The sequence below is a fragment of the Carlito syrichta genome, unplaced genomic scaffold (genome assembly GCF_000164805.1).
Source record: "Carlito syrichta isolate Samal-C Ts95f unplaced genomic scaffold, Tarsius_syrichta-2.0.1 Scaffold315355, whole genome shotgun sequence".
Lineage (NCBI taxonomy): Eukaryota > Metazoa > Chordata > Mammalia > Primates > Tarsiidae > Carlito > Carlito syrichta.
This window is the reverse complement of record NW_007259451.1, coordinates 529,834-550,582: the sequence shown is the minus strand read 5'-3', so window position 1 is coordinate 550,582 and position 20,749 is coordinate 529,834. Positions and strand designations below refer to the sequence as shown.

Genomic DNA, 20,749 nt, shown 5'->3' with positions numbered 1-20,749 from the left:
CAGAAGGCTGAGGCAGAAGGATCGCCTGAGCCCAGCAGGTTGACACTGGGTGGGCCGTGAGCATGCCACTGCACTCCAGCCTGGGTGACATTGTGAGACTCCAACTCAAAAAAAAAAAAAAAATGCATGTGGTACAAAACTTTAAAAGGTGCCACTGGATATGTAGCAAATATTGAGTGAACTCCTTCTTGTATCCTTAGCTTGTTTTTGTTTCTTATGGATCCTTCCAGAGTTATTCTCAGGCACTTATTTTAAAAAATTGATTGTTTAGATTTGGGAGGACTTGGGGGTCTTTCATTAACCATTAGAGTTTCTGGAGGTACTATAGAAAGGTGGGTTAGAGTTGAGGACCAGATGTGAATGAATAATGGGATGAGACTCTAAAACTTCTTAGAATATGACCTTTGAAAATTGAAGCCTTTATGAAACCTGTTTCCCAAAGCCTCTTTCTTATATTTCAGATCCATTTTTCTAACCTGTTTCCTTATTCTAAAGCCTTTTTTTCTAATATCTTTCAATACTGTACCCCTCTTAAGAGTTTTGGCTATAAAATTTAATAGAGATAGAGAGAGACATAGATACTTTTACACTTATTTTAATAAGAGAAAATGAAATAAAGACGAAAGCAGGCGTAAATGTGCTTCTTTAGTATTTTTGCTATGTTGATAAAATTTATATTTAATTTTGTGATTAAAACTTTTTACGTTTGTTCCTATGGATTGAAGTGTAGATAATTCATGTTTTCACAGAAACGTGTCTGGCTTTATTGTGAAAAGCAATGGGAAAATAAAATAGGTTATTTAGTGGGTTTTCAGGAAAGCATTTATTAATATGTTCATACTACTTTAACTTTTTTTTCTCTGCTGCTTAACAACATTGGCCCATGCTTGCTTCATTGTTTACTTTGTTCATTTTTAAAATCTATCCCGTTCTGGTTTTTCAAGTCACTTTCCTGAAGTATTTCAGCTTTTGTGTGTGCTTATCTGACATGATTCAGCTTCCATATTTTTCCTTTCTACTTATACAATGTTGGCAGTGATGAGGGCAAGTCAGTTTTTTCTTTTCCCCAGGATTGGACTGAATGGTGTTTGCTTAAAATCAGACTATTAGAACTAGAAGAGACCCAAGTCCGTGGAGCCCAGGGATAAAATGATTAGCTTCCATTCCTTTGCCAATTCTCATCTACTGGTAGGACAGAGGCAGAATCTGTGCTCAGTGGGGCAAAGCCTGTTTGATTTGCAGTGTTTGTCACAGACTGGAGGAGTCAATTGTCAGAACCAGGATCATATTTTGACTACTCCTAATCTAGCCCAGGAAACTGAGAAGGGAATTGACTTGCTCAAAGACACAGAGCCCTTAAAATCCATAGATCTGTTCACCCCCAGATCAATGCTGTGAGGTAACTAGTGCTAGACTTTTTCTCCTAAGGAATTCTGGTTATCTCTGCGTTTTATTTGTTTGTTTCTCCTCTAGTGGTAGTTGAATTCTGTTAGGTACTTAAGTTTGTCACAGTTTGTTATAGATCTTACGGAAGAACTCTGGGATATTCATCAAGCAGTCAAAAGGTAGCGTTCTTCTAGCAAAGAAAGGGAGCTTATAATCTAGCTAAAATCAAAAAGTTTTTAAAATCTATTTTTAAGACTTAAGATTTTCCCATTAAAATTTAAAAATATACTACCATCTTATCCCCATTACGATTCAAAAAGACCCGCCCTCTTCTCTAAAGAGAAGAAAAATTGAATCTTATTAGAAAGAAGAGAAATTGTTGGTTCAAAAACAAAATTTGAACGGGCATGTTGGCTCATGCCTTTAATCCCAGCAATTTGGGAGGCTGAGGTGAGAGGACTGCCTGAGTCCAGGGTTTGAGATCAGCCTGGGCAACTTGGCAAGACCTCACCCCTACAGTAAATCAAAAAATAAGCCAGATATAGTAGTACGTGCTTGTGGTTCCAGTGACTTGGAAGACTGAGACAGAGGATTGCCTGAGACCAGCAGGTCAAGGCCACTGTGGCCATGAGCGTGCCACTGCACTTCAGCCTGGGTGACAGAGTGAGACTCCGACTCAAAAAAGAAACAAAAACAAAATTTGTCCTGGAAGGATTAAAACATGAGTAGAATTAGATAGGGTAGGGGAATACTTTAAGAACTCTTATTTTAGCCGAACTCGGTGGCTCAGCCTGTAATCCCATGCTTTGGGAGGCTGAGGTGAGCGGATTGCCTGAGCCCGCGGGTTCGAGACCCACCTGGGCAACTTGGTGAGACCTCATCTCTACAATAAATCAAAAATGAGCCGAGCTACGTGGTAGCGCATGCCTGTAGTTCCAGCTATTTGGAAGGCTGAGGCGGAAGGATCACCGGAGCCCAGCAGGTCGAGGCTGTGGTGGCTGGGAGCGGCCACTGCACTCCAGTCTGGGCAACAGAGTGAGACTCCAACTTAAAAAAAAAGAACTCTTATTTTAGATACTTATCTACTGTACTGCTTGACGTTTTACCCCAGTTCATACATTATTTTGCAGTTAATCAACACAGATAACAATAGTAGCTGTATATTGTGTGTTGATAGTATTTATTTTATGATCATTGGTTTGGGAAACCTTCATATTAAAAATATCCTCTTTATCCTAATTACCCCAATTTGATAATTACACGTTGTATGCATGCATCAAAATATCACATGTACCCCATAAATAGGTACAGTTATTATGCATCAATTTAAGCATTTTGAAAAATGTCCTCTCTGACATTTCCCACATCTCATGACCATACATTGGTGGATTCGTTCTGGTAATCTCTTAGAGCACGTTCTCCCATGTTTTACCCAAACATTACCTTTTAGGCCTTCTTAAAGTCTCTAGAATGCTGGGACAACTTTCATGCAGAATGGTTTGATGCCTTATTAGCTGTTGATCAACAAATCTGTAAGTATGGTTATTGACAGTTGTGTATATCTACATCCAGGCATATTTTGTTGAGAATAGCTGATTTCTCCCAACACAGTTTCTGGTGGAATATTTTTCTATGTAAGCACTTAGAACAAGAATCTGTTCTGTCACTTTTCTCAAATTCTTTTCCTCTCCTTCCTATGGTCCCTCCCTTTCCTCTCCCTGCATCCTACCCTTCCAGTCCAGCACCCTTCTCCCCAGGACAGTACATTAAATGTGATAGGCATTTAGTAAATATATACAAATACATATTTATTTGAAGATGGGAAAATTGACAAAGTTGAAAAAGAATGTTTCAGAATTCAGAAGTCATCTAAAAATGAAGGAAAAACTCCAGTTTGAAGCCCAGGAAATTCAGAAGGAATAATATTGAGGGACGATAATACCTTTTGTTCACTGCACAAAATTCAACTTGCTCTCAGCATGATTTCTTTTAGACCTAACATAGTTTATTTTAGGATTTTGTATGTACTTCAGTGCTTACCAACTTGGTGGATTAAGAAAATTCTTGCAAGAGGAAGAATGAGTCATAGCGATACTTCCCTTTGCAGGAGAGAGAGAAAGAAAACCCACAGATTAATCTCTCCATTATACACTTGGAATGGATTCAGCATTTTGACTGCTGAGCACTGATAATCTTTCCCTGTAAACCACCTCCTATCACATTTTGTTTTGTCCACAGTATGACCAGTAGAAGGCTCTTATAGGCTAACCAGCAAAGATAAAGAGCTTTTTAACCTTATTACCCTGAGAGACTTGTTCCTATGATGTCATTTCTTTTTTAAGATTCTTAGAGTTTGAAACAACTTTTATAAAAACTTCAGCATATCCTAGCCTACCCAGTCTATTAAACAAACAAACAAACCAAAAGATTAAAGACTGCAAAACATTTGGTGCTGAGACACTGGGTATGCTGAGGGTGTGGCTGTTTTGGCATTCTTCTTTGGTATGCATAGAGTGAGCTTCTCTCTGACCTTGCCTTCTGTCTCTCATGCTACAACTCCACCAAGAAGGGGAAGACAGAGGACTGGGAGCTGGTTTTGCTGCTTTGAACCAGAAAAGGAAGTGATGTACCCACATGGGAGCCACAAAGTCTCTTAGTAGGGTCTTGTTGAAAGATCGTTTTTGAAGTGTATGAGTAATCCGTTAAGTATTTTCTTGTAATAATCACAGAAATAATTGGCTGCTTTTTATTTTAAGGTTGCTCTCAATAACCTGCTTCTAATTACATCTCTTCTTTCTTCTGGCCCCCACAAGCTTTTCTGTGCTGCTTCCAGGCTTCAGACTTTATTTTATTTCCTTGTGCTTTGGGGATTTTTAAAATGCAAGATGACATCAGTAGCAGTGGCAGGAAAGACAGGGCTACTTAGCTAATCTCATACTTGACTTGATCAGTGTCCATGGAACTTTTGCTCAGAGTAATCAACCACCATTTTTTCATACTTCTGTGTGCAAAGTAGCTATCTCACTCAGATGTGCATACCTTTGAGTCAACCTTAGCATCCCAAGGACAAAAATCATTAAACTACTCTCTTCATTGTATAGAAGAGTCAAACAGGATAGTGTTTTATTTACTCTAAAAGTAATACATATTATATATAACTAAAATAAACCGAGCTTCATTTTTTAGAAGATGCATACACAGTGGTGTAAACTGCTATTGTCTGAGTGTTTGTATCTTCCCAAAATTCACATGCTGAAGCCTAATGACCAAGGTGATGGAATTAGGAGGTGTGTCATTGGGAGGTAAGTAGGTCATGAAGGTGGAGCCCTCATTAGTGGGATTAGTGCCCTTATAAAAAGCTCTTATAAGAGGTCCCAGAGAGCTATCTTGACTCTTCCACCTCATGAGAACACATCTAGAAGGCCCCATCTGAATAACCAGAAAGTAGGCATTTACCAGACCCCAGATCTGCTGGCATCTTCATCTTGGACTTCTCAGTCCACAGAACGGTAAGAAATAAATGTCTGTAATTTATAAGTAACCCAGTTTGCGCTATTAATATTTTGTTATAGCAACCCAAATGGGCTAAGACTGACACTGAATACATGTTTAGGTTATAATTAGTGTTATTTAGAATCATAAGCTTATAAAAATGAAATGACCTTATGAGAGCCTTAAAACTCACTTGCAATTGAGGAATCTGCCAAATACTGTCCCTGACAGATGTTTACTTGGCCTATGCTTTAACAATTTCAGGAATTTATAGATGACTTTCTTTACTTCAGCCTTCTCTATCCAAGAGAATGTTCCTCAGACGACCAGAGATGAAACTCAAGCCTAACATTAAAAAAGACAGCATTTAAGGCCAGGTGTGGTGGCTCACACCTGTAATACCAACATTTTGAGAAGCTGAGGTGTGAGGATCACTTGAGCCCAGGAGTTTGAGACTAGCCTGGGCGACTTAGGGAGGTATCATCTATACAAAAAATTAAAAAATTAGTCAGGCGTGTTGGTGCGTATCTATAGTGTCCCTACTTGGGAGGTTAAGGTGGAAGGATCACTTGAGCCCAGAAGTCAAGGCTGTTGTGAGCCGCGATCATGCCACTGCACTCTATCCTGAGCGACAGAGACCCTGACTCTGAAAAAAAAAAAAAAGCATTTAGATGCTTTGAATGTTAAAATCCCCAGGCAGGGATAACTTATTTTAACATTGGTTTCAGATTAATTCTGAAGCCAGGCCCCAAAAAATAATTCTGATTTTCATTTTTATTTTATTTTATTTATTAATTTTTTTTTTTAGTTGGCGTCTCACTCTGTCTCCCAGACTGGAGTGCAGTGGCCGCTCCCGGCCACCGCAGCCTTGACCTGCTGGGCTCCGGTGATCCTTCCACTTCAGCCTTCTGAGTAGCCGGAATTACAGGCATGCACTACCACACCCAGCTGATTTTTTAATTTATTGTAGAGATGAGGTCTCGCTGTCCAGGTGGGTCTCGAACCCCCGGGCTCAGGCAATCCACTCACCTTAGCCTCCCAAAGGCGTGGGATTACAGGCTGAGCCACCGAGCCCGGCTCTCATTTTAATTATTTAAACAAGAAAGAAATGTTGATATGAATTTTTTTTTTAGTTAGAGTCTCATTCCGTCGCCTAAGCTGGAGTGCAGTGGCACACTCACCGCCACCCCAGCGTCAATCTGCTGGACAGGTAGATCCTTCAGCCTCAGCCTTCCAAGTAGCCAGAACTACAGGTGCGCACTATCACACCCAGCTAATTTTGGATTTACCGTGGAGACGAGGTCTTGCCAAGTTGCCTGAGCTGATCTCGAACCCACGGTCTCAGGCAATCCACTTGCCTTGGCCTCCCAAGCCAAACCTGGCCGGTATGAATTTTTTAACCAAAATAAATTGAAGCCGATACTTATGAAATTATTGGATAGTAAACCATATCCAGTTCAAAAGATTGCATGGATATTTATCTAGAGAGACTATTTAGATTCTCACTGCTATTATCTAGTGTACATCAACATTGAAATATTTTTATTTAAAAATAAGCATATATATTTACTAAAAGTTTTCTTCAGCATGAAAGGATGATAAAACTGCCAGTGAATATCTGAAACAAAAGTTAAAGCTGAATTTAATACTTACTATAACAATGGAGAGCTATGCTGGCCAAGCATAGTTTCTCCAAGTAGAGTGGAGCAGTTTCTTAAATAAGTTTTTGGGGCTACATGGAATTCAAGGATTGGCAAATTTTCAGAGGCTGTAGTGGGTTCATGTCATCTGTGGAAGTATGACTTTGGTTTTCTAACACTCCAAGGAATGCTGATTGAGGTGAGTCTTCCTGATTGACTGACTTCAGAAGTGAGGGGCTGACGGTGATTGATTAACTTGCAAAGACAAATTTTAAATAATTTTTTGATGGCTTCTTGTTACCGTAGCTGTAGAAAAAACAATTCTTTCCAAGTGTGTGAAAACATTTTAATTTTCAGTATCAAATACATACAATTACTTGCACATAGCAAGCATATGGTTTAATTTTTTAAAGATACAACTTAAAGGGAGAAAATATTAAATTTACAGCTTAGTGAATTTTGTACATCTGTATATACCAATTTAACAACCACCCATTCAAGCATATAGAGCATTTTCATCATTCCAGAATGTTCTTTGATGTCCTTTCCAATCAATACCCCCAATAGCTATTCTGATTTCCATACCCATAGGTTAGTTTTGTCTATTCTTGAATTTTATATGAGAGTATGTATTATTTTATATCTAGCTTTTTTATTCCTCTGAGCACAATGTATATGAGATTCATTTATGTTTTTGTTCATATCCATACAGTAGTTGGTTTTTATTACTTGTATGAATATACTACAATTCATTTGTGTAAACTTCTAGTTATAGACATTTGGATCATTTTTAGTTTGGGAATATTATGAATAAAGTTGCTGTGAACATTTTGTTCTTTTTTTTTATGAACGTAAATACTCAATACTCATGTCTCTTGAGTATACATCTAAGAATGAAATTGTTGTGTCGTTATGGCTCCTGTACATTTAGTTTTGGTTTTAGTAGATATTGCCAAGTATTTTTGAATCAGTTTACACTCCACCAGTAATTTGTTAGAGTTACGGTTGCTTTCTGTCCTTGCTAATACTTGGTATTGTCATTCTTTTTCATTTTACCTGGTGGGAGTGTACATTTTTATTTTTAAATGGGTGACGGGTATATTTTTTCTTTTCTTTTTTTTTTGGAGGGGCTATCAGAGTCTCACTCTGTCGCCCAAACTGGAGTGCAGTGGCACGCTCATGGCCACTCCAGCATCGACCTGCTGAACTCAGGTGATCCTTCTGCCAAGTAGCTGGGACTGTAGGCATGCGCCACCATGCCCAGCTAATTTTTTGATTTATTGTAGAAATGAAGTCTCATCATGTTGCCCAGGTTAGTCTCGAACCTATGGGCTATGGCAATCCTCCGCCTCCCAAAGTGCTGTGATTACAGGCGTGAGCCACCATGTTTAGCATTAAACAGTTTTCTTTTTTTTTTTTTTGAGTTGGAGTCTCACTCTGTCACCCAGACTGGAGTGCAGTGGCCACTCCCGGCTACCACAGCCTCGACCTCCTGGGCTCCGGCAATCCTTCCGCCTCAGCCTTCCAAGTAGCTGGAACTACAGGCGCGCGCTATCACGCCTGGCTAATTTTTTGATTTATTGTAGAGATGAGGTCTCACCAAGTTGCCCAGGCGGGTCTCGAACCCACGGGCTCAGGCAATCCACTCACCTCAGCCTCCCAAGGCGTGGGATTACAGGCTGAGCCCGGTTTAAAGAACTTTCTAATTTAGAATAATCTAGGAAGAAACATTCTCAACAAAGTTATTGTCATAAAAAGTTAAGAAATGAGTGTTTCAGTAATCTTGACACTCTAAGTTAACCTAAGTGACTTTTTTAGTTTATTGTTAGCCTTGAAATTAATTTTATTTCCTTTTTTGTTTGTTTGTGTCACACTCTGTTTTTAGGTGTTGGGGATACAATAGTGAACAAAGTCCCTGCTTGAGTATAATTTAGATTTTGGTGACAGAATGCAGACAATGAATCAATAAACATGTAACATGTCTGACTATGTGTTCCATGCTGAGAAGATTGGACTTGCTCTTGTAGGTCAGTGGTGGGCAGACTTCGGTGAAGGGTCAGATAGTGACTATTTTAGGTTTTACGGGCCATCTGGTCTCTGTTAGGATTCTTTAACTCTGCCATTGTAGCACAAACACAGCCATAGGTAATACATAAATAGATGAATGTGACTGTTCTAATAAAACATTTACAAAGACATGCAGCAGGCCGAACTTAGTCTTCTAGCTGTAGTTTGCCTAAACTTGTGGCAAGTAGTATGAATCTGTATAAGGTTTTTGAACCAGAGAACAATATGATCATACAAGTTAGAGAGAACAGATAAGAGAGTTGGAGAACTTGAGCCCACCCTATAGAGATAGTGATGAAATGGAGACTAGCAACTTATATCTTGAGAGAATCTCTCTGAATCATATAATTACATATTTTTAAAAATATACTCAGTGTCAAGATCTTATTCTGTATAAAAATACAAAATTTGAAGAAAATAAGTAGAGATTGGTTAAATAGTAAAGGAGAGCTTCTCAGACTTATATCATTTATAGACTTCTTTCAAAGGAAAAAAAATTGTGGCTCCTAGTGTGAACTGGTGATTTTTTTTTTTTTTTTTGGTAAAACCTAACTTGCTTTTGGATGGGAATTTGGTACTGACTGTTTCATTACAAGTTCTCTTTGAGTTCATTGTTGGTGTCCTACCACCTTCTATGAGCAAACTCGTCTCTCATTTTTCTGTGTTTGAGTTCCAGAAAAACCCTTGCTATGTGACTTTTATTTTGTGCAAATGCATCTGTTAGGTATTAAGCTTCTCTCTGTATTCGTCCAGAACAATTAAGGCAGTTCTGCCTGGTACTGGTACAATGATACGTATAAATGTAAACATGGCAACTGAAATTCCACAGTCGTGCTCTTTAAGTGACCCAAGAGATCTAGACTATGGCTATTAATTTTTAGAAATTATTCACATAGAAAGCTAAATTTTAAACTTCTCAGCAAAGTGAGACTGCTGAGAGTCCATCAGAAATTTAGCATGGGCTGGGCGTAGTGGCTCACATCTATAATTTCACCAGGCCGAGGTGAGAGGATTACCTGAGCCCACAGGTTCGAAACCAGCCTGGGCAACCTGGCAAGACCTCGTCTCTAAAATAAATAAATTTTTAAAAATGTTATTCCAGCTTCTTGGTAGGCTGAGGCGGAAGGATCGCCTGAGCCCAGCAGGTCGAGGCTGCAGTGGCCAGGAGCATGCAGCTGCACTCCAACTTGGGCGACAGAGTGAGACTTTGGCTCAAACAAACAAACAAAATTAACATGGTTCTAGAAGACCAGGGTTAAAAACAAGGATTCTAGAGGTAAGTGGTAAATGAAAAGAAGGTTGGTAAATAGATGAAGACTTCTGGCCCAGAGCATTCCAAGAGTTTCCTGATGTCTCTGAATATAGCCTCCACTAGCTGAAGTCAGTGAGGCAGTAGCCAAATGGGAAGGAAAGCAAACGTGCCCATAGACTTTGGGGAATATTTGTTTGTTTGATTTTTTTTTTTTTTTTTTGAGTTGGCGTCTCACTCTGTTGCCCAGATTGGAGTGCAGTGGCATGCTCACAGCCACCGCAGCCTCGACCTGCTGGACTCAGGCAATCCTTCTACCTCAGCCTTGCAAGTAACTGGAACTACAGATGTGTGCTACCACGTCTGGCTTATTTTTTTATTTATTGTGGAGATGAGGTCTCACAAAGTTTCCCAGGCTGGTCTCAAACCTCTGAGCTCAGGCAATCCTCTCGCCTCAGCCTCCCAAAGTGCTGGGATTACAGGCTTGAGCCACCGCACCCAGCCTTGGGGAATATTTAAACAAGCTCTTCAGCCTGTGAGTAGGATGAAATAGACTCTGCCCCAAGTGTGTGACCTGTGGTCAGAACTGATGAGGTCTGCCTCTCTAGAGCAGAAGATCTCAACGTGTGGCACAGTGCCTGACCCCAGAAGGATGGGTACCACCTGGGAGCTTGTTAGAAATTCAAATTCTCTGCCCACCCCAGACCTACCCAGTCAGGAAACCTTGGGGGGCCCAGGAATCTGTGTCTTAACAAGTCCCCAGGGATATTCTGCTGTGTTCTATAGCTGGATAACTACTGCTCTAAAAAGTGAGTTAAGGAGGAAGAATTAAACAGTTGAACACACACCAGAATTTCACGTTTAAAAGTCTACTTCTTCCTTGAGGTTTGTCTAACTTACCTGCCAAAATTTGCTTTTTTACAAAAGTTTTTTTTTTTTTGAGTTGGAGTCTCACTCTGTCGCCCAGACTGGAGTGCAGTGGCCGTTCCTGGCCACCGCAGCCTCGGCCTGCTGGGCTCCGGCGATCCTTCCGCCTCAGACTTCCGAGTAGCCGGAATTACAGGCATGTGCTACCACGCCCGGCTGGTTTTTTGATTTATTGTAGAGATGAGGTCTCGTTGCCCAGGTGGGTCTCGAACCCGCAGGCTCAGGCAATCCACTCACCTCAGCCTCCCAAAGGTGCGGGATTACAGGCTGAGCCACCAAGCCCAGCTTACAAAAGTTTTTTTTAATGACCATGAGAATATTATGCTTAAAACAAAACAAAGCAAAACAAAAAAGCTTCCTGTATTGCAGTGCTGTGTAAATTTTCTTTGTTATATTTTATGAAATATATCTTGTGTTAGCTTAGTGGTTAAAAGGAGTATTTCTGTAGACACAGGATAGATTTAAAATACTGGTTTTAGCACACTGGTTTTAGTTCTTCGCCGTTCAGAATTTGTTTCCTTTCCAGAAGACAGATGTCAAAGGACATGTCATCCCCAAACAGAAAGCAAAGCAAAGTAACTGGCTTTCAGAGCTTCCCTTCCCAAGGAGTTTCTCAACTCCTGCTAACACTTGGAACATTGTCAGTATACAGATGGTCCTTAATAAAGGAAGCGAGTTTAGAGGGAAGGTAGAATCAAGTTGGAGAATCTGAGAGTGGGAACTTTTGATGGAAGAATGCTCTTGGTAAAATTTGAGCAACATTAGATAGGATGAGTATCAGTTATTTGCTTTTTATGGAAACAGAATTGAAACTGTGGTATATCACCTGGAAGTTCTTGCCAGTTGGCAAAATTCCATGGTCTGAATTGAAGGAAATGTTTTTTCCCCATTGCTTTGAAAAGGAACAAAACAGATAAAGTAAATTTTTTTTTTTTGAATGGGAGTCTTATTCTGTCGTCCAGGCTGGAGTGTATTAGTACGCTCACTGCCACCAAAGCCTCAACCTGCTGGGCTCAGGTGACCCACCTCAGCCTTCCAAGTAGCTGGAAGCACAGATGTGCACCACCACGTCTCGCTAATTTTTTTTATTTGTTGTAGAGACGAGCTCTCACCAAGTTGCCCAGGCTGGTCTCAAATCCTTGGACTCAGGCCATCCTCTCACCTCTGTCTCCCAAAGTGCTGGGGTTACAGGTGTGAGCCACTGTATCCGGCAGAAGTAAATTTTTTTAAAAATGAAAGATTTTTAGAAACATTTTCCCTTTGGATACACCATAACAAACTTAGAGTTGAAAGAAAATGAAAGCAGAGATTTGTTAAATAACTGAAAAATATTAGTAGCCAGACTATATTAGCAGCATTTGTTAAAAAATAAAAAAGACAACTCAACATAAAAATGGGCTAAAGATTATATGCAGAATAAGGAGCATTGGCCAATGAACATATGGAAAGATGCTTAACCTTACCATAATTCAGCAAAATGCAAATTAAAACCACAGTGAAATACCATTTTACATTCAACAGTGGCCAAAAATAAAAACTCTGATAATACCAACAATTAACAGGGATGTGGAGCAACATGAAATGCCATTTACTGAATCTTCTAGGAATGTTAATTGCCACCATCACTTTGAAAATAGCTTTGTATTACATGATAAAGTTGAATATAAACATACCCTTTTCCCAGTAGTTCCACTCCTATGTTTGTACCTTGGAGAAACTCTTAACACATGTGTACCAGGAAATAGGTAACAAGATTGTTTATAGCAGAGAAAGAGAGGAGGAAAGACTATAAGTAAAATGTTCATTTGCATGATAGAATACTGTACAGAGATGAAATTCAAAGAAGTATAGCTCTAAGCCTCAACTCAAAACAAAGGAAATGAAAAAAGAAAGTCAAGAAGGGTGCATATCATGTGACTCTATTAACATAATGTGCAAAAACAGGCAAAACTAAAACTGTTAAGGATATGGTCATTTAAGGGAAAACTCTAAAGCAGGGGTGTCCAACATTTTGGCTTCCCTGGGCTGCATGCATCTGGTAACCCTTGGTTTCCCTGGGCTGCGTCTAGTAAAGAGGAATTGTCTTGGTCTACACATAAATGATGTAATATAGTTAGTGTATATTCGTAATAAGACTTCTGTTATTTTATATATTTTTAGTTATAAAGTTTAGAAAATGAGAGCAATATAAAACTAGTGGGAAACTTGACCTTGTTTTTGTAAAACTAATCTATCAACATCTGGTTTGATGGAAGTAGTTGTAATTATTAGTGAGTTCTCAAGATGCTTGTCAGAAATGTTTGTTCGAATTTGCTCTGTGTGTGCTTCATAACTGAAAACAGCTGCTCACAAATGTATGTGCTGCCAAAAAATGATGTCATGTATAAGGTGTGATTGTAAACTTCAAAAATGGAATTACTATGCATGGGGTCATGAAGAGAATAAACGCTAAAAAACACATGATGTTAAAAGATTTTGTGGGGCCGCATTACTAGCTGTACTGGGCCACTTGTGGTTGGACGTGCCTGCTCTAAACAAAAGCAAGAGAATGGTTAATCCAAAATTCAGTCATGGCTACTTCTTTTGGTGGAGGAGATACAGCTAGAGAAGTAAATGTGATGGTACTAGTAATGTTCTCTCTCTTATACTGGGCAATGCTTTCACGGGTATTCATTTTATTATTCTTTAAGCAATACTATAAACACACTTTGTGTGACAGATTCTGCTTTGAGATTAGGAGGAGCAATTTATTAAATAAGCTATTTAGTCTCTCCAGGGAATGTCATGTTCCAGATTTACAGGCCGTGGGACACATACATTGCTTGCCTTTGCCCCTAATATCTCATTCCTATCATACTGTCTATTACAGAGCCCCATTTGTAGGATGACCATTGAATTTATGACCTATACTGGGATACTCTTATAAGTAAAGTGAGAGAATGCTCAAAATAATTAAACATATATATTTATTTTTTAAAAAGATGTATTAACTAAGAAGTTAGCTTGTATACTATAAATTTCAAAAATAAATTATATTAGACTGGGTATGGTAGCTCATGCCTATGGGAGGCACTTTGGGAGGCTGAGGCGAGACGATTGCTTGAGTGCAGGAGTTCAAGATAAGCCTGGCTCTCTACAGAAAAATTAAAATATAAAAAATTAGCCAGGTGTGGTGGCGCATGCCTGTAGTCCCACCTGCTTGGGAGGCTGAGCTGGGAGGATTACTTGAGCCCAGGAGTTCAAGGCTGTGGTGAGCCATAATTGTGTCACTGCACTCCAGCCTGGGCAACGGAGTGAGACCTCGACTCAACAAAATAAAAGACAAAGAAAAGAAAAGAAAACCCCCAAAATTTATATTAAAACTTATTTTAAAACTTTAAAAATATTAATTATCCAAACAATTTAAAAACTAGCACGAGCTAACTTATTCTTGGTACATATTCAGATACTTTTTATCAGTTTCTTGCCCTTAGCTTTCTGAAATACCATGACATTGGTATATTTATAAAAGGTATTTTTTTTTAAGTGGCCTTATTTTTTTTTTAATTTGTTTTTATTTATTTTAAAGACGTAGGACACAATTCAGGATTAGGTAGATAAGTGATCATCGTACAGGTAATGTTTGGGCCTCCCATTGGTTCCCACTTTGCCTGGTTTGAGATCAGTTACCCTTATTGATGTTATGTGCCTCCCTCCCTCCCCTGGCAGCGTCCTGCTACTACCAATCCCTTTCTTATAGTATTATGATAAATGTTCGGGGTTTGCTTATGAGTGAGAACATGTGGTACACAGTTTTTTGTTTCTGTGATAGATCACTGAGTATTACAACTCTAAATCCATCCAAGTTGCTGCGAAGTCTGTAATTTTGTCCCTTTTTTATGGCTGCGTAATATTTCATTGTGTACATGTACCAAATTTTTTTTTCTCCAGTCCATAAAGTAGCCTTATTTTTAATTTTTATCTCTTAAAATTGCCTGTGACCTTCTTTAAAATTTCATTTTATGGTTAATGTATTTGAAAGTGCTGATGCCTTCCATTGAATCTTCTTTACAGACTATTAAAGTTGGAAGTACAAAGTAGACATTCAACAAACTTAGAATGACAGTAATGATAATAATATGTTCAGAAAGAAAGAAAGAGAAAAATCCAGGATAACCAGTAAACCAGAAGAGGTGCCAGTAGAACAGGTGTAAGCCAGACCTGTCTTGGGCAGTTACACAAAATGCCTGCAATGTAATACCTGCATAAGCAAATTCTGTTCATTTGCTTGTTGTCAAGTTGCTAGCTGTCCGTCCTCCTGTAGTGAGTCTTCCTTTATAAATGTAGTTTGGACAGTTCCATTCATAGGAGATGGAAACATAAAAGGAACCCTAAAATGTTACTGGTTTGCAGAAGAAAATATATTAGTTAAAATATTAACTTGGGAAAACTTGGGGGGAAAGAGGAGGCAAAGGAAATACGTCAAACTTTGAATGACTGAGCATTTTGTAGCCAAGAACAATTTAGGCAAATCACTAAATCTAAGGATTATTTCTTATCCCTGTAGATGCTAGGTATATTTTGTGAGACATAAAATCCACATACATGGCCAGAATGTACAGAAATACTTGATTTCTTACTTCTTGTGCTATCTGTGACTTATGTATCCTTTTTCACAGAACAATCCTGCTGGATCAGCAGATAATTAGCTATTTTATGGATGCCAACCTCTGTGTCTCTTTACAGTCTCTATTAACCTACTTGTTGATTAACCTCATAGCTGTTTAGGATAGATCCATACAGTGAGGAAATTGCAGAGGTCCTTTTCTTAGACTCTGCTGATCAACCTTACCAATTGTGAGTGACATATCCCAGCATTATTTTGAGTATTTTACTGAAACATTTTCAGAATGCTATATTTTTTCCTCTAAAAACACCTTTTCAGAAAAGTATTTTCTTTCTTTTTTTTTTAATTGGAGTCTCACTCCATCACCCAGGCTATAGTGCAGTGGCACACTCACTGCCACCCCAGCGTTGACTTGCTAGGCTCTGGCGATACTTCCCCCTCAGCCTTCCAAGTAGCCGGAACTACAGGCATGTGCTACCATGCCCAGCCAATTTTTTTTTTATTGCAGAGACAAGGTCTCGCCAAGTTGCCTGGGCTGGTCTTAAACCCATGTGCTCAGGCAGTCCATTCACCTCAGCCTTCCAAAGTGCTGAATTACAGGCTGAACCACCGACCCCAGCCAGAAAAATGTTTTCAAATGCACCTTTTCAAAAAATATTTTTTTCCAGTGGCAAGAGGCCACTCCCCCTATGAGGACTGTATTGAGTTCCTAACGTATTAATATTGAGTCATAATATTCTCCTAGACAATTTACAGTAAAACAGATGTACCTTAAACATACTGAACTGAAACAAAGTACTTTGGTAAAATAATTTGAAAGTCATTGATAGAAAACCTTTTATTTTGGCATATATATGAATTTTTCCACCTAAAACTCAGTTATCAGAAATTCTTAATTCTATCAAGTAGTTGCCCTACTGGGTTTGGATTTTTTTTATTTCATCCTTTTCCTCTTTTTTTTTTTCCAGTTGATTTTTTTTTTCTTTTTCTCAGTAAAAGACAAAAGGTAAAGGCACAGACAAAGGTAGCCTGTGCTATACGATCAAAGGTTTTATGACACATGGTAATTACCTTTCACTTAACCTAGTATTAGGTCTAAGTAGGTGGGAATGACTTAATATTTAAATTTTTTTTTTGTTTGTTTCTTCTTTCCATAGCTTTAAGAAAAAGTAGGAATCACTTTTGACTCTACTGAATAGCAAAAATTAAGTGCACTGCAAATCATGGCACTGCCATTCCGGAAGGACTTTGAAAAGTACAAGGACCTTGATGAAGATGAGCTCCTTGGGAATCTTTCAGAGACGGAACTGAAACAACTGGAAACTGTTCTGGATGATCTTGACCCCGAGGTAGGTACAACAAATGAAGAGAAATGAGATAACTTTTCAAATCCTTTGAAACTAAGTAGCCGCCTTTGAACTTTGTCATGACTTTTTCCTGACACCCTCCACCCTCTTCTCTTTATCCAAATGAACTTGCTTTTTGCTTTCTCCCCTGTTCCCCCACTTCTGCTGCCAGTGTTTACTGACATGATTGTTCTAAACTTTCTTATCCAATATCTTTATTTTTAAACATCTCCTGAAAATTTTTTCCTCTAAGAGATCTTTTCCTCTGAGCAGGGAGGGATATTTTTAGTAAAGTGCAGCAGATGAGTAAGTTTGTAGTTATCTAAGTAGCCTCTTGGCAATACAGCAGTCCACTATAGAGCAGACCTGATTATGTATATATCTTTCAATTTGCAAAGTGGATGTTGCTTGTCTTATAAATTGTACAAGGCTATGGTAGAGATCCTTAATCTTTGAGTGGTTAGTCCCTCTTTGGCAGGGGGTAGGCAGTGTGGAGAGAACTGAAGGTAATAGTTATTTGCTTGGTTTATTTCTTTATGCCAGGACATTGATTTTAAGTGCCCTTTAAAGACTGAGATGGAGTTTGTTTTATAAAATTGTTCACGTTGCTGGGCAATGTGTCTGTACCATAGATAAAATCCCTTACCACAGTTACTATTATAAGGAAAAGTTCTCAGTGCACCTAAATCTGGGAGATTACTCAGAATAACAGTGCTGCTTTCCTCATATCATACCAAGATCTTACACAGACAGTTCAACCTATTAAAATCAAATGGAAAAAAAGTGTAAGAGTTCATCTAGTCCAGGATTTCTCAACCTTGACCCTACTGATATTTGCGGCTGGATAATTCTTTGTTGTGGAGGGCTGTCCTGTGCATAGGAAGGTGTTTAGCAGCATCCCTGGCCTTTGCTTACTACATACCAATAGCACATCCCCTTGTTTTAAAATGTACCCGGAATGTTGTTTTCATCAAGTATGATAATGGATAACAGACACCGAGACAACTGCCTTGAAAGAAGTATTATTACTGAGAGCTGATGAAGATGAGCTCCTTGGAAATCTATCAGAGTCACACCATGCCATGGAGAAACACACGGGAAAGCTCCCAGGCCAGTCAGGAGGCAGAAGGAGCAAGCATGGCTCAGAGCTTTTATTGTAGTTTCCATGCGAATGAACGGAGGAGACAGGATAGGAAAGTCTGAACAAGTATAGTACTAGATGGGGCTATGAAAATGTTCTCTAGTTGCCCAGTACCTGACCCTGGGGCAATTTAGGGCAGGGGAAATATTGGCTTGATATGTGAGTTAGATAAAAAAGAAGTGGTTGTGGGGTGGGATCGAATGAAAGGTGTGCTCTTGGTGGGGGTGGGTAGTGGGAAGTAGTGCTATCTCTAGAAATTAGCTAGCCCTGGAGGGGCAGTCTCTCTATATTAGCAAGGTCCCAAAATGTCAAACCTTCATAAAATTCAGGAAATAACGAACATGAGTAATACTCTTTTCTCCCAGTTGTGACAACCAAAAATGTCTCCAGACATTGCCACTGGGGGGCCAAAAAATGCCCCCAATTGAGAAACTAGACTGACCTAGTCCTGCCTCTATTTTAAAGATATAAAATAAAAGTTAGGTGACTTGCCTCTGTTACTACACTTAGGGGAAGAACTGAGACTAGATCCCTCACTGCTTGACAGATGCCTGACAGAGTCTAGTGGTCTTTCTGTTAAACCACAATGAGTCTCCTCATAACTCTTGCACTATGGTATCCGTCAAAAATCTTCTTTTTTTCTTATTTGCAAACCCATGGCCTGCTTCTTGTTTGAGGAAGTTTGAATTCTAACCTCTGAATATATTTTGCAAACTCCCCAACTCCAATAGCAGCTTCCCCACCCTCACATACTATTAGTTGAGTCTAACATACTGTCTAAATTAACAGTACGTTTATTGTCAGCATGCCATTTGTTGGGTGAAGTGTTTTTGGAAAGAGTTCCAGTAAAGTGCCAGGTAAGAAAAGGGGGTAAGGGTAATAGCAGCTACTTCAGCCAGAGAAACACCACTGTAACTTAGTCTCAAAAGGTAGAATAAGAGCAGATGAAGGCGAATGTTGTTGTATTTTGGAGGGTTCTTTTACTGTCTTGCTGCGGCATTCAGTGTATTGGTTGTTAGTTCACTACATTTTTGCAAAACATCTGTCTCCAAAAGACAGCTAACCTAGCAAAAGGTATTTTTTTTTCATTTTCAAGACTGGAAATATATTATGACAACACAAAGTAGACAGCAAGGGAGAAACATGTCATTTTTAGTGACAATATATTGATGAATTTTTTTTTTTGAGTCTGAGTCTCACTCCATCACCCAGACCAGAATACAGTGGCACACTCACAGCCACTCCAGTGTCAACCTGCTGGACTCCGATGATCCTTCTGCCTCATCCTTCCAGGTGTGCGCTACCATGCCTGGCTAATTTTTTAATTTACCGTAGAGACAAGGTCTCGCCAAGTTGCCCAGGCTGGTCTCAAACCGGCGGGCTCAGGCAATCTACTCTCCTTGGCCTCCCAACGTGCTGGGATTACAGACTGAGCCACTGAGCCTGGCCAATGGAATTTTTAAATCTATTTGTTAAGTAATTATGATCTATTAGCTTAAAACTTGATTATAAATGATATTGATTCATGAGTTTATAGCCTTTAACTAGTTAGTTGTCATTTAATTTGTAGTCAGTGGGCATGGTGGTTCATGCCTATAATCCTAGCATTTTGGAAGGTGGAGGCAAGAGGATTGCCTGAGCCCAGGGGTTCAAGACTAGCCTGGGCAACTTAGTGAGACCTCATCTCTACAGTAAATCAAAAAATTAGCCAGGCGTGGTAGCACGCGCCTTTAGTTCCAGGTACTTGGAAGGTTGAGGCGGAAGGATTGCCTAAGCCCAGCCGGTTGAAACTGTGGTAGCCATGAGCATGCCACTGCATTCCAGCCAGGGCAACAGAGTAAGACTCCGACTCAAAAAAAACCCAGGAACAATCTGTGTAGTCACAGTCTGTATTTAAGGAGCCAAGATTCCAGTTAACATGTTTAAAATTGTGTTTCACATGGACTTTAGCAGGCAGGTAGAATAGTGCAACTCCATGACCACCACCATGAAATGGCAATATATATGTGTGCGGGTGTGACTGATGGAGAAGAAAGGTAACTTTTTATTAATTTGCCTTAAGAGCACTTTTTTTTTTCTTTTTTTGTTGAGTCAGAGTCTCACTTTGTCATCCACGCTGGAGTGCAGTGGCACACTCACGGCTACCACAACCTTGACCTGCTGGGTCCAGGCAATCCTTGCACCTCAGCCTTCTAAGTAGCTGGAACTACAAGCGTGTGTCACCATGCCTGGCTAATTTTTTATTTATTGTAGAGACAAGGTCGTGCCAAGTTGTCCAGGCTGGTCTACAACCCCTTGAGCTCAGGCAGTCCTCTTGCCTCCGCCTCGCAAAGTTCTGGAATTACAAGCGTGAGTCACTGTGCTGGCTAGGAGTACTTTTCTTTAAAAATATTCTAAAATCTTTATTCAGTAAATATTTGTGGGGCAACCTGTGGATCCCAGGTATACAAGAGTGACAAAACAAACATGGTCTTTGCCTCATGATGCAGGCTGGTAGGAATGGAAGTGGTTTGGCATTAATCAGATAATCATACCATACTCAAAGAATGGTAGGGCTGGGCACAGTGGCTCACACTATAATCCCAGCACTTTGGAAGGCTGAAGTGGGAGAATTGCTTGAGTCCAGGAGTTCAAGACCACCCTGGGCAACATAGTGAGATCTGTTCTCCCCCAAAAATATAAAAATTAGCTAGGCGACTGGGCTCAGTGGCTCATCCTGTAATCCCAGCACTTTGGGAGGCCGAGGTGAGTAGACTGCCTAAGCCCGCAGGTTCGAGACCAGCCCAGACAACTTAGTGAGACCTTGTCTCTACAATTAAAAAAAAAAATTAGCTGGGCATGGTAGCACACGCCTGTAGTTCCAGCTACTTGGAAGGCTGAGACGGAAGGATCACC

General features: G+C 39.7%; 1 protein-coding gene across 1 annotated transcript in view; it reads left to right on the top strand.

Annotated features, from left to right (window-relative positions):
• TMOD3 (tropomodulin 3) overlaps positions 1–20,749 on the top strand; it is an 82,159-nt gene that overhangs the window by 11,352 nt on the left and 50,058 nt on the right. Inside the window, exon 2 of the mRNA XM_008072586.1 lies at positions 16,525–16,716. Coding sequence (XP_008070777.1) covers positions 16,591–16,716 — 126 coding nt within the window. The 5' untranslated portion in view covers positions 16,525–16,590. The remainder of the gene's footprint in view (positions 1–16,524; positions 16,717–20,749) is intronic.